Source organism: Camelina sativa, chromosome 14 (assembly GCF_000633955.1).
Source record: "Camelina sativa cultivar DH55 chromosome 14, Cs, whole genome shotgun sequence".
NCBI classification, from domain to species: domain Eukaryota; kingdom Viridiplantae; phylum Streptophyta; class Magnoliopsida; order Brassicales; family Brassicaceae; genus Camelina; species Camelina sativa.
Genome location: NC_025698.1, coordinates 19,563,917 through 19,579,355, shown reverse-complemented (window position 1 = coordinate 19,579,355; position 15,439 = coordinate 19,563,917). Strand labels below are relative to the sequence as shown.

Genomic DNA, 15,439 nt, shown 5'->3' with positions numbered 1-15,439 from the left:
AGCTAAGACCGCTGCTCCATCAGTCTTCTTAATGGCCAGAAAATGTGCTGGCCACTGGTAATCCTACCACAAAGTCCATCGTGATCATACCCCACTTCCACTCAGGAAGGGGTAGACTCTTCAGTAACCCGCCTGGAACCTGATGCTCAGCATTCACTAGCTGACACATATCGCACCTCGCGACCCAACTAGCTACATNCCTGAAGATCCTCAGAAATCTTAGCTAACAACTGATCATCCTCATGGAGATACTTCTGCAACATAGACACATGGAAAACCTTATGGAAAACACGCATAACCTGAGGTACCTCCAGTCTATATGCCACTAGTCCAACCCGCTCAATCACTCTGAACGGACCCATATACCTCGGACTCAACTTAGTCTCAGTCAATAACCTGTTCAGATCCTGCAACATGGCCATCTTGATGTACACTATGTCTCCTACCTGAAACTCAAGATTAGTTGTTGTTATAAGCAAACCCTACCAAGTTCAGGTGATCTGTCCAATGGCCACCCTAATCCAACACACACATCCTCAGCATATCCTCCAGCGTCGGGATCGTCCGCTCTGACTGTCCATCTGTCTAGGGATGAAAAGCTGTACTCATATGCACCTTAGTGCCCATCTCTGCCTGAAATGCCTTCCAAAACACCGAAGTGAACTTAGAATCTCTATCAGACATGATACTCGCTGGCACCCCATGCAATCTGACTATCTCCCTCATATACTTCTTAGCTAAGACCGCTGCTCCATCAGTCTTCTTAATGGCCAGAAAATGTGCTGGCCACTGGTAATCCTACCACAAAGTCCATCGTGATCATACCCCACTTCCACTCAGGAAGGGGTAGACTCTTCAGTAACCCGCCTGGAACCTGATGCTCAGCATTCACTAGCTGACACATATCGCACCTCGCGACCCAACTAGCTACATCCTTCTTCATCCCAACCCAGTGATAGTACCTCTTGAGATCACGGTACATCTTAGTCGCTTCTGGATGAATAGAAAACTTGCTCGCATGAGCCTCTCTCAGAATCTCCTGTCTCAACTCCTCATCCTTGGGCACACAAATCCGACCGTGCACCAAGATAGTACCATTACCTGAGACCTGATACTCTGAATCAACATCCTTAGAGGCATGCACCAGCCCCAAATCCTTCTCCTGAGCCAACCGCACCCTGCTCAGAAGATCTGCTCTATCAACTGCTTGCAAACCCAACGGTTCCTGAAACACATCACATAACCTCAAAGCACTGATCTCTCCTACCAGAGACTCCATCTCCTGCTCCTGAGCCGAAGCTACCATCTTCCGACTCAGAGCATCTACAACCGTGTTAGTAGTAACAGGGTGATATGCTATCTCCAAATCATAATCTGCCACCAGCTCCATCCATCGCCCCTGCCTCAAGTTCAGCTCAGACTGAGTGAATATATACTTCAGGCTCTTATGATCTGTAAACACCTGTACCTTTGCACCGTAAAGATAAGATCTCCAAATCTTCAGACCAAAAACTACAACAGCCATCTCCAAATCATGAGTAGGATAGTTGCCCTCGTGCTTCCGCAACTGCCGCGAAGCGTAGGCCATCACCTTCCCATGCTACATCAACACACACTCCAAACCAACTCTGGATGCATCAGTATAAACCACATAGGGTTCCCCCTGCTCAGGCAAAGCCAAAACTGAAGTAATAGTCAACATCTCCTTCAGGCTTGCAAAGCCTTCCTCACACTCTTGTGACCAAACAAAAGGAATATCCTTCCCTGTCAACTTAGTCATAGGACGTGCTCTGCTCGCAAGCCCCTGCACAAACCTCCTGTAATAACTTGCCAACCCAAGAAAACTCCTGATCTCTGTGGCATTCTGCGGTCTAGGCCAATCCCTGATAGCCTGAATCTTCTCTGGATCTACAGAAACCCCCTCTGCAGAAACAATGTGACACAGAAAACCCATCTCACGCTGCCAAAAACTGCACTTCCTCCACTTAACAAACAACTTCTGCTCCTGTAGCTTCTCCAGAACTGCCCTAAAATGCACTGCATGCTCCTTAGGGCTCTTAGAATAAATTAGAATATCGTTGATGGAAATGATGACAGAAACATCAAGAAACTCGTGAAACACGCTGTTCATCAATCTCATAAACGCTGTTGGTGCGTTAGTCAACCCAAAAGGCATCACCATAAACTCATAATGCCCATACCTCGTCCTGAAAGCCGTTTTCCTCACATCTGCCTTATCTATCGGTACCTGATGATAATCCGACGCCAGATCTACCTTGGAGAACCAAGTAGCACCTCTCAACTGATCCAACAACTCATCGATCCTGGGAAGAGGGTACTTGTTCTTCACAGTGGCCCCATTCAAACCCCGGTAGTCAATACATAACCGAAAACTCCCATCCTTTTTCTTGACAAATAACACCGGCATTCCCCACGGTGATACACTAGGACGGATGAATCCCTTACTCAACAAATCCTCTACCTGCTTCTACAGCTCTGTCATCTCTGCTGGAGCCATTCTGTAAAGAGCCTTGGATGGTGGTGTCATCCCCGGTTCCAATTCAATCGTGAAAGGATCAGACCGAGATGGTGGTAATCCCTGCAATGACTGAAACACATCCTCAAATTCCTCAACAACCTGAATATCGCTAACCGTAGTCTTCCCCACTGACTCTGGCATTGATATAGTAACCAAATAAGCCTCACGGTCCTTCTCGATCATCTTCCCAGCCTGAATGACCGAGATCACGAGACTCCCTGAAGTCGGTCTGATGCCCTAAAAAACCAACTTCCCTCATGGACGCTCAAACTACACTCTACCCCTATGGAAATCCAAATGCACCATAGGTCGATGCAACCAATCCATCCCGAGAATAACATTATACAACTCCACTAGACTGATAAGCAAATCCGCTGGCCACGACTCTCCTGCGATCTGAATATCCACTCCTCTAGCTCGTCCAATAACTCTCAGGAACTTGCCACCCGCAACTCTGACAACTCATGTACGCTCCCCGGGATCCCCTCTAATTCTCGCGCTCTCTACACACTCCGGAGTAATGAAGCTATGAGAAGTTACAGAATCAAACATAACGTGGGACTTAAACCCGCCCACCAACAAGGTCCTTACACAAACCTTATGTGTTGAGAACCTAACACTTTATAACAAGAAAAACAAAAAATCTGAACCTACTGAAATTCACAAAGTTTAAGTACCAGAAATTATACATGTGATCGCCCCGGCACTGGTTCCACCAGTCTCTGCAGTCGTGTAAACCCGTGGCGCCTGCTGAATCTGTACTACCTGCTGCCCTCCCGGCTGCACCTGCTGCAACGCTGCCACTGCCACCGGCTGCAACTTGGGACACAAGGGCCTGATGTGCCCTGGCTCCCTGCAATGATAGCATACACGAACCGCTGCTGTCGGAGCACTCCTCTTAGGACAGCTAGCAACCTTGTGATCCTTGCTCCCACAACCAAAGCAACTCGCACCACTAGACCTCTGCATAGCCTCCCGCCTCCCACCTCCTCTTGGTTCTCTGCGCAGGTTTGCCGCCCTTGCTATAACCTCTATAATGCTGAGTCTTACTAGGCTGAACTGCTGGACTAACCACCACTGACTGTGCCCGGATATCCTCCTTGATCTCTGCCGCAGTCTCAACCAGCTCTGCACGCGTAGCATAACCCTGCCCTCTACAGTGAACCTCAAATCATCACGTAGGGCCCTCAAAAACCTCTTGATCTGAGCCTCCTTAGACTCCATAGCTTGACCCCCATAACATAGAAGTCGACTGAACTCCAAGTCCAGCTATCGCACTAACCGCGTCCCCTGAGATAACTGAAGGAACTGCACCTCCATCCGGTCCAATGCCTCCCTCGGAAAGTACTTGCGGTTGAACTCCCCTACGAAGTCTGTCCAAGTCATCTCCCGCTGCACTCTCCTAGCAGCCACTGATCTCCACCACACCTAAGCATCACCAATCAAATGGTGGACCCCAATGTCCACCCAAAACTCCTCAGGACATCTCAGAGTATGGAAGTTATGTTCCACACTCGTCCTCCATGCATCTGCAGCAGTAGGGTATGTACCACCCGAAAACTTTGCAGTCTCAATGCCCTTCATCTCCTTGAGCATGGACAAATAACGACCATGTGCTCCCACATCTGCAGCCACTGGCTGCCGCTCCTCTGCCACCACTGGTGGCACTACCTGAGCCTGAGCCGGTACCACTGCTGGCAACCGCTCTAACAATTGTGCTAACAAGCCCCAAGATCCACTCCAGGAACTCCACCCACTGGTACTCCCACACCCGGAACCCTAACATCACTGGCCACTGAAGCATCAACACCGTCCCCTCCAGCCACACTCATGGAATCCCCCTGGACACCCTGCGACTCGCCAACACCCTCAATTGTCACACTTTGGTCCGATCTCTCTCTAACCTCTGGGACTCTGCCCCTACCACGACCACATCCATGTCCACGGCCACGTCCGCATCCTCGACCACGACCAGCAACAGCACCCTCTCTAACCATCTGCATTACCATGAACACAAAACATAAACTCACCGTGGAATCACATTGTAGGCTCAAAGAGGATGTTCTAGGACTCCATACCACACACAATTGACTAACTCACATAATCAATCAAGACATGTAATCCCAAACATCTACAGCACAAAGCCTAGTGAACCCAAACCTAGAACCGTAAGGGCTCTAATACCAAACTGAAACGACCCGACCCATTTTTAAATAAAAATAATAAATAGTAAATAATAATAATAATAAATAATCTACAACTAGTGGTCCCATATCCACTAGCCACCTAACCACAATCACAACCAACAGCGGAATAACAAATACCAATATCCAATAAATAAACCAATAATTATAACATAAATAATATCCAAAATTCAACCAACATAAAACATAGAACCAGCAACCTAGCAATGTTTCTAATAACTCAAATCTAGCAACCTAGCAATGCCAGACAACAACCAATCGAGTCCCTAGAACATCCTCTTCTTCATTGCCTTGATTCCATGATCCCACTTTGCCTTTACCTGCACCACAAACACAAATTGAAATGCATGAGTATTTTATAAACACTCAGTAAGGCAATCTTCCCAACTACTAGGCTATACACACAAGCAATAGAGACATCTCTAACCAACAATCAACAATCAACAATCAACAACAAACCAGGACTCTGCATCGATCGACACCATGCATGCATCGACCGACACCAGTTGGGGTTGCGTCGACCGACGCATGATATGCATCAACCGATGCAAGGTCCACTTGCATCGGACCGACGCATGATATGCATCAACCGATGCAAGGTCCACTTGCATCGACCAATGCAAGGTCCACTTGCATTGACCGATACTCCCATTGCATCGACTGACGCATGCTCAACATAGCACGAAAACCCTAAAGTTATATGCGCTGTCCTCACACTTGCATCGACCGACGCACAAAGTGCATCGACCGATGCACATGCCGAGCATCGTTTTCCCCCAAAGCTTCTCGCCGGATCTTCGTTCCTACAACCACAAAACTTGATCCCAAGCCACAAGAAAGCTTCCTAACTTCCCAAATAACAATCTAGCAAGCCTAACAACACATAACAAGCAAATCAGAGAGATATCCAGCTTAGATAAGCCATGGTCCTGCACTTACCTTTGCCAAGACAATCCTGAACCTTACACAAGCAAACAAACACTTCCAGGAAGCTTTTACAACGATCCCAACTACAGATCTCTACAGGAACAGCTTCCAATCTCCCAAAAACCTCAAGAACACTCAAGAACACTTTTCTCTCTTTGTTTTCTCTCAAAAATGGCTAAGCACGACTAATAAGACAAAAACTAGAGTTAAGGGTTTTTCCTAACCCAAAACGCAGCGTTTAACTTAAACTCGTCCGCATATAACCGGCCTTGCATCGGTCGATGCACGGTTCGCGGATGTTACAACAAGTCTTCAAAACGTTGAACATAATCAGCTATGGAGCCAGTTTGTCTGATACAAAAGAGGCTCTGACTTGGTCCTCGTAACTTCAGATTTCCAAACCGCAGCAACAAACTCTTCTTAAACTGTTCCCAACTCGCAAAATCTTTTATGTTCACCTCCCAATTGTACCAACTTAAAGCTTCTCCTTGTAAACTCACAGCAAACCATCGAATTCATCTCCGCCAAACGCTTGAAACACTCCATCGCAGAATCCTCGACTTGTTCTGCGGTTGCGGCCTCTTTAATCGGCTTTAAGGTTTGCTCCATCACCATCTTCAATCTTTAATTTCACGATCTTCAACAAAAACCCCCCAAATGTGAAACCCTAACTCTGTGATGATTTCGAACTCGATCACAATCGCACCAATTGATAAGAAAGAAATTATAAATTGATTCCTTTTATCTATATCGAAACTGTTAACAAGAGTAATCGTAACCGTAAGAGTCTCTAGATACAACTAGAGCATCACTCTCACTCTACAGAAGTCCATACGACTCTCTTTACAATCTCACAAGCAACATATCCCCTTACAAATGATTAACAAAAAGTATTTATACATTCAACTGCTCACGTGCTCCTCCCGCTTCTGCTCCCGTATTAGTTGTCCTTCTTCTTGTGTAGACGTTATACGGCTTATCAGAATGCAGAGGGAAGCTAATAATTAAGGACCGCAAAAATTTTAGTTTGAGTGGTCTCCGGGTCTTACAAGATTTCTTAGGAACTTTAGACCTTATAGGCATAAGTCTCTGGTTCAAAAGAGGAACGAAAAGTTGACACAGGTATTTTGGTCCTTACAAGATTTCAGTCGGGTTGCTTATACTGAAGTTTTTCAACATAACAACGTTCCCCCAGTGTCAACTGTCCCAGCTTAAAATTGCAGTACCAACTACCAACATAGTACATTGTCCAAGAGTTTCTAAACATCCTTACTCCAGCACTTGAGTGGACTACAGAGCTAGAAAAATTCCTAGATATCGTAAAGCTGTGGAAGGTAATACAACAAAACTGTTGGTATAGTGGAAAGGGCTTCTCTGATTTGGAGTACTCAACTTGGGAACCTATGTCAAACTTGTTGGAATTATTTCCCAATTTCAACCTTGAAAACAACGTTGGCCAATTTCGGAGGAGTATTGATAGACTAAAAGCTCTCATGGCTTGTATGAGAAGGAAACTCATAACAAAAGGGAGACGAGCTCGCATGGTGGCTAAAGTCAAGTGGGAGCTAATTATAGGAAAGACTCTTTAAGAGAGATAGAGAGTTAAGTCTTCATCAATAAATAATGTCTAAACGTTCCGTAATTGTTGAGCAAGATTAGAAAATTCCACTGAATATATATAGTGCCATAAGATTAGATAATTGGATATAATTAGGGCTTAATCTTTGAACTATATGCACAAGCATTGTCCAATTCCTCTGCAAACAATGTTCATGTACTAATACTTACTCTTAATAGTATTCCACTTTTGAAACAATTTAGACGACTAACAAGATATCAACGACAAAATCACAGAGAGAAATTTAAATTTATAGAACAGCATGCTTAGTATATAAAATACCCATTCGTTATTACCTAATGCTACGAAAACCACTTTTTCAATAAACTCATATAATCCATATATATTCCTCATCCTCGTAGGCCTAATTTATCTACATAAGCTTAATCGCTCAACCACATATATCTTATCGCTCGAGTCTCGACACGTAAACCTTGTTGCTCGGATCAATGTACAATCCATATATATTGCATGGAATATATATGTTGTACATCTATTATTCACTGTATATTCAAAACTCTGTTAGCTCGTATTGAATAAAATGAAGGAAAAAAAGCTGTAACTCTTTTCAAATTTTGTTGCAACATTTGAATAATAATATTCATAAATCTTTGAAAAAAAAATCATGTTTACAAATCATAGTTGATAAATTTATCTTAATAGTTTCTTGAAATGATCATCTTTAAATAAATTATAGATTGCATCAAATTTTTATATTTCCTTTATTCAAAATAACTGAAAAGCAAATAGGGTTTGAATCCAAAAGAAATTATTTAAAACATAACATTTGCGAAAGACAGGAAATATAGTTTTGAAAAATAGCTTTTCAGATCTTAGCCTTCCCTTTCGGGTCGATCACCATGGCTTTGAGACCATCATCAGAATCGGTCTCCTCATCTTCATCTTCATCAGAACTATCAGATTCCTCCATATAGTCATCATCAGAATCGGCCTCCTCCTCATCTTCAGTATCTGAAAGCAAGTTCTCCCTTTCCATTGTTAGCAAAAGGGGGTCGTCATGTCTGTCAAACACATTAACAAAATTGATTTGAAGAATTAGTGTTCTCAAAGGATATATGAACTATTAACAAAAAATACCAGAACTAACACAATTGTATTCTTAAATGTTTTAGATAAAATAGATCATAGTACATACTTTAGTCTTCTGAGAGGGTCTGGACCAAAGTCAGCATAGCAGATTGGACAACAGTGCCAGGCATGTTCTGTTATCTTGCCATGAATGCATTTCCAGCAAACTGTTTATAGATGTTTCAGAAAAACAAAATTACTCGAAGATATAGAAAAAAAAAATGTATATCTTTGAATCAAATCTAACAAATATAAGAAATAAATGATTCTAGTATAAGAACAATTAATTCTAGTACTGGATAAACAAAGAATATCAAGAATATATGAAGACTCTCACCAATCAATTCTAGTATTAGAACAATTTCAAGTCTAAAACGACTAATTAATGAGATGAATTTGGTCTGAACCCTAACTAATTCCCAGTTATGAACAAAAAAATAGTTTTTTTTTCTTTCTTTTTGTTATTTAGGAGTCTACGATAGTTAAAGGAGCAAAGCAAGATTAAATGAAGAAAAAAAAACTCAAGGTAACAGTGGACTCGAGAAATAAAAAGAGAGATAACAAAATAAATCATACCAAGGTACATAATACATATTGAAATGCGAAAGCATAAATGACTAAAATATAGTTTGAGGGAACTGAGAGAGAGCTTACATATGTGGCGACAGCTCTTCAGGGCTGTTGCTTCGTCGAACAACTTGGTACAGATGACACAACTGTACAGCTTCCTCATCTTGTCATCCATCTTTGTTTCGGTCTCTTCCCAGTTTCTACCAACAACAACAAAATTAAACCACAAATTTCAACCTCAACATGACAACATCCAATATATACCCAAAGCTGTTTCTCATAAGATTTGTTATCCCTATTTGTTTGAGAACTCATTAGTTTATCTATAAGATACAGTATATGAACAATCATATTGAAATCAAAAGAGACAAATATATGTGTGTCAAACTGGTGTAATAACATTATCCATTAAAATTGTTTAAGAAAAAAATAAAGAAGTTCTCACAGATCTACAAAATAAGGAGCATACCCGTCCCTGATGTATAAAAAAAAAAAAAAAAAATCTTACAAATTCTTACAAATAGTTTGGATGAAAATAAGAAGAAGCATATGTACCCTGATTTTTTTTTAAAAAGGACAGAAAAAAACACACCTTTCTGTTCTTCCTAGTAGTTATAGCCTATATGTCTGGCTTAGTGGCATCAGGAAACAAACATATATATAGTATCAATCAGAAAATATATTTTTTTCACAAAAAAAAAAAAAAAACAAAAAAAAAACAAAAAATATAAATTTACTTTTTTAAAAGATGCTTCATATTTCATCCAAACGAAGAAAGATATCTTTGTATTCTAAATTTCACAAAGAGATGACAAAAGTCAATGGATCAAATATACATATAAATTAATGCAATGTATCATTTTCTTCAAAATTTCTATCTATTCAAGATAAGGTTCATCATGGACCAAATCATTTTTAGTAAAATATAAATTTGTAGATTTATTTCAGCAAAGCATTTGTTTTTGCCAGCTAAATAATATAATTTTTCTAATTTTACCTTTCAATTTATTACTTTTTTCCCCTTTTTTTTTGTGCAAAACATATTTGTATTAATTCAATCAACCCAAGAGGAGGAAGCAAATGATACATAAGAGTACATAATCTTGGAGCATAAGCTTACAACAAAGATGACATAGATAAGATAAGCAATAAACATAGAGGATAGTTCCATGGAAACTCGGAGACATAGACTAGCTAGTTTGACACACATATATTTTGTTCTTTAAAAAAATTAGTTCTTGTTGGAACTCTTTAGAGCTAAATTCTTAGGAGGTAAGATCCATGTTCAAATCTCTTAGATTTAACTCTTTTTCTTTCCATTTATTGTATTTACTTTTATTTTTTTATTAAAGTAACAAGATGCAATTGCTCAATATATGAAATGAATTTGGTAGTAAGATCCATGTGTATGGTATGATAATTTGTTACTACATGAAAGTATAAAAGAAATAATTTTATTGATTATTTGATAGACCAAGGTAACGTTCTATTTGTTCAAGGAACTAATTACATGTTGAATGACAGCATTACTGAATATATGATGGACCAAGCTGGTAACGTTCTATTTTTTCAAGGAATTAACATGTTGAACAATGAGAGCATTATTGATTGTTTGATAGACCAAGGTAACGTTCTTTTTATTAAATTAATCAGGCTTTTCTTTGAAACACACGAAAATCTCACCGAAAATATACGAGAGAGAGAAACTATAGTAAGTCTAAATTAAGCAGGCTCTCCTTTGAAATTAAACTACTGTAGACATATACTACGAAAATTAATAATTATATATGGGAGGTCAGGATGAGTTAATCAGCTAATAGGGAAAGCTTCTTAGAGCTTGTGAAATATATTGCAAGGCAAGCTGAGCTAGTAAGTAATGTTGTGTTAGAGGATGCTCCAAGAAAATAATCATATGGTGACTCAAAATTCAGAAAGTTATTGTGCATTGCTTTGTAGAGGAAGTGAATGAATCTATGATTCAAGAAATCGATCATGATGTATTTTGTTTGTTGACAAAATCTGCTGATGTTTCTGATAAAGAAGAAAATGACAATGGTTTTTTTTTTGTTTTGCTGATAAACATCAGGACAAACAAAGAAATATCTATCGGTCTAATACATGTTAAAGAAATCTCTTTTGCATATATGAATTATACTATTGCTTCTTTGTTTACTAAACATTGAGTATGAAATATTAAGAGGGATTCATTGTTTACTAAACATTGAGTATGAAATATTAAGAGGAAAGAGCTTTGATGGAGGATGCAATATAAAAAGTGAAGCGACCTTAGTGCAGTGATCAATGGTAAATCTTTAATGCACAAAGCACTATCACACCAGGGATCGAGTCATGCTCTCTACGAATATAGAGATTTGGCTAACGGACCAGTCTGTTATGTTCAATGGTTGACAAAAAAAAAAGCGAAGTCAATGGATTGAGATTTTTTTTTACTTGGAAAGATAATTGTTTTACTTATTATTTTCCTTATTTTACTCGACAACTTCAGTTCGTTGTCTTGACAGTTGGTAAAACATTGTTAAAGTGGAATTTTTTTTGACATAATTTATGTATTAATAAATATTATAGGAGTTTATTGTAAAAGAAATGACATGATTCGAGATGAATATGTAAAAAGAACATAGAAGGAATAACTGAAGGTGAATCAGGAGCTCTCACTATATAGACGACCTATTAGTACTATTTTGCGATGAATATTATGAAGACTACTTTGCGCAATCGCATAGGTGAATTTTTTTTTAATTATGTTGTGCCCTAGGTTAATTAATTTTCTTTAAAGATCTGCCACTACATAACCTTTTTAAATCTAACACTAATCATATCGTAATAACCTAATGTGGAGATTATAAAACTATAACTTAATGTATTGAAAACATTAGTCAAATTAATAAAAGAAATAGGGCAAAATTTGAATGGTCATAAAATATATTGGAGAAAATATTTCAAGAAAACTCAAATAAACTACCACACACACACATAAAAACATCTTATATAAACGGGCTTAAGATATATTAAGCACGTCTCTATTAAACATCTTATATTTCATTAGGCACGTTTCTTTTTCACACGGCAACTAAATCAGTTTGCCATGGAGAGCCTTTATTTAATAACTTAGCCGATTGGTTGGGAGCTAGAGTGAATGATACTTAAAACTCTTTGGATCGAATCTAATTGTATAGAAAAAATAAAGATAACATAAATGGGACCGACCTCATTGAAGAATCCAACTAACGACCCAACTCACAATCTTGGTCTAATAAATAACCCCTTGAAGACCAAACCAAAGAACAAAAGCATAAAAAGATCTTAGATAACAAAGTTGTGTGCTCTCCGAAACCAGAAAGATAAGACGAAAAAAAGAGATCAATGGAGGAAGAATACATAAGAGTAATAAATATAACAGTGATTGGAGTAATCTCATGGGGTATCATGTTCATTCTCATCCGACGAATCTTCACAAACTTCTCCTTCGACTTCAGCACTCGTCTCGTCTCGACAGTTCACGCAACAGTCGCTGTCGTTTTAGCAACACTCTCGATTCAAGATTGGTCTTGCCCTGTTTGTCTAATTGCTTCAACCTCATCTCTCCGGCAGATGGAAACGTTGGCGTTTTCATTGTCCTACATGATCTACGACCTCATTTGTAGCCACTTTGATCAAGTCATAAGCATTGATAATGCGGTTCATCATTCTGTTTGCATTCTTGGTTTCGTAGCTGGACTTTTCTACCGACAGGTAAGTATACTTTTATCATGATACTACTTTATATTGCGAGTGCCTTTTGGGAAATCAATTGTTTTTTTTTTTTTTGGAAATTATTTAAGTGTGGATCCGAGATGGTGGCAGCAATTTGGATCACAGAGATATCGAGTCCGTTTCTTCACCTCAGGGAGATTCTTAAAGAGATTGGTTATAGAGACACCGATCTAAATCTTGCAGCCGATGTGAGTATATTTAGTTACATACATAGTTTTCACTGAATTATAATTAGTAGTAACTCTTAGCATAACACTTAATGAACTATAGATTATAGTTGGCCAAAATTAGTACTTATAGATTATAGTTTTGTGGCTTAGCATGTGGAAAAAGGAAATGAGAAAACTATCGTGTCTAGGAATATATAAACCTCAAGTTAAACATATATAGTCAAGTCTTCAAGTCTTGAAAGTTTTGCAAAATTTGCTACATTATGGCTAATTTTTTTGTTCATGTGATGTTGATACATAATTTTTTTTGTAAGTATGGAGATGATAATAACTAAATGAAGTAATACTAATAATGATTGTGGTGTAGGTGTGTTTTGCAACAATCTTCTCGTTGGCCAGAATGGTGGGTGGACCATACCTCGTTTACGTAACAATATCAGCTGATAATCCCATTCTCATCAAGGTATATATATATATATCTAAGTTATTCTTTTACTTGTTCCCATTTCATCAATTACTCGATCGATATAGTAGTTTGAACATTTCATCTTTTTTTTTGTGTTCTTATATATAGGCAATGGCATTGGGGTTACAACTTGTGAGCGCATTCTGGTTCTATAAAATCCTCAAAATGATGAGATACAAATTAACTAAAAGATCAATGTCTAAAAAAAATTTTACTTAAATAGTTTTTTTTCCAACCATACTTATTTTATATGTTCCTTTTATAATCTCTGTACTAGATTAAGACCCATGCTAGAGTACATGTTGAAATTCTATTTATAATGTAATTTTTATATAATATATAATTTATATGATTGTTTTTAAAAGTTTTTTAGATAAATCATTATGCAATAAAATCATATGTTAAATATGATATTGTTAATGATTTTAGATAAGTAACCGTACTATAACACTGGTTAAATTTTATTTTATACAAAATTTGTATATTTTATATTTTAAAATAAAATTTCAATATGTTGTATTAGTTTATGTATGTGAAGTTATTTCAACAATTTATATTCTACATCATGACTTGAATATCATTATAAGATATAATTTTGTAAATTTGGTTTTTTAAAAGCGAGTTATTATATTATGAGTAATTTAATATATTGTTATACTTTTTTTTTAATATACTTGGTTCTTGAAATACTTTCATATTATAGTGACATATTATTGACATTGCTATAACAAATCAATTTATAGTGTTTATAGTTTCTAACTTTATATCAAGTTTCAATATATTAAAAATATTTCAAAATAAATTATCTAAAGTTTATTCTATTATATAAAATTATAAAATTCAACAAAAATATGAAATTGAATTAAAATATTCAAATTTTGACCTATTACTCAGTAATTTTTTTAGTTCAATAAATGTTATTTTCAAGGAACAATATTACTAAATATTGAATATTTTATAGATTGAACAACTTATATTTGTTTTTAAAAATACAACTTATCGTATATCCAGAAATAAAACTATTTTTTAATTATAATAAATAATATGATAATTTATTTGTTTCACAAAATAGACTCATATATATATATATAAATGAGAGGTGAAGTATAATGATAATTAACAAATTAATATGTTAAGTTAGATATCAAAATATTTTATTTGATGAATAATTTCATAAAGTAAATTAATATAGTAAGTTAGATGATATGATTCTTTAGAATATTCTCTTTAAAATTTTTAGAAACAACGTGCTCTAGTAATAAAATCTTCCGAAAAAAAATTAAGGTTGCACCCACTACTTAGTTTGTAACCAATTAATCTATCAATTAATGTATAACCTATTTGTAACCAACTTATTAAAATTAAATAGTCTTCAAACTAATGTTTTGTACTTCTATTTTATTACAGAGGAGATGAATGGGTGGTTTAACCCTTTATCAAAAAATTATTTTACACAAATATGAGTTGAAACCCTTTTCCTGTAATTTATGTCAAAGATGTCAGGTATCTTTTGATTAAGGATCACTTGTAAAAAAAAAAAAAATTAATTACAACCTGTAATCTTTTTTTTCAAATACAACCTGTAATATTCGTTGACATATTTAAGAAAAATACAAAAGCTGTAAACTTCTATCTTTGTCAAAATTACAAGGAAACTAAAAACAGGTAAGAAATCCATTATAAAAGGAAAGTGAAGCATGAATACGGGAGAAATCTCGTGGTTCTTGATTTCTCATGTATTTTAATTATCTTTTTTTAAATATATTATTACAATTTAATAATTTATACATTTTAGTTTTTTACTCAAATGATTGATATTTTCCTAATTTAAATCTGTCAATTATATAACCTAATTTATAAAATTGTCTCGAACTAAAAAATGGACCTTGATTTTGGAACAAGTCAGGTTTGTTGTAAACTATTAAAGATGGATTTTCATAACCTGTCCATACATGTCCAAGTTCAAAATGCCCATTATCCTACTTTCTCATATTCATATTCATTGTAGGTTTAGGATTCCTATTGTATTTAGGGCTTTGGGTACTACTATATATATGTATTCTTATTCGATTGAATGAATAA

General features: G+C 37.0%; 2 protein-coding genes across 2 annotated transcripts; one reads left to right on the top strand and one right to left on the bottom strand.

Annotated features, from left to right (window-relative positions):
* Positions 8,115 to 9,142, bottom strand: LOC104743792 (E3 ubiquitin protein ligase DRIP1-like). Its single transcript, XM_019235555.1, has 3 exons — positions 9,032 to 9,142; positions 8,445 to 8,544; positions 8,115 to 8,310 (listed from the first exon to the last, which is right to left on the bottom strand). Exons 1-3 carry the CDS (start codon positions 9,120 to 9,122, stop codon positions 8,115 to 8,117), a joined length of 387 nt encoding a protein of 128 aa, XP_019091100.1. The 5' UTR covers positions 9,123 to 9,142.
* On the top strand, positions 12,270 to 13,689 carry LOC104742026 (transmembrane protein 136-like). The gene is made up of 4 exons (XM_010462988.2): positions 12,270 to 12,700; positions 12,790 to 12,909; positions 13,259 to 13,354; positions 13,466 to 13,689. Exons 1-4 carry the CDS (start codon positions 12,332 to 12,334, stop codon positions 13,574 to 13,576), a joined length of 696 nt encoding a protein of 231 aa, XP_010461290.1. The 5' UTR covers positions 12,270 to 12,331; the 3' UTR covers positions 13,577 to 13,689.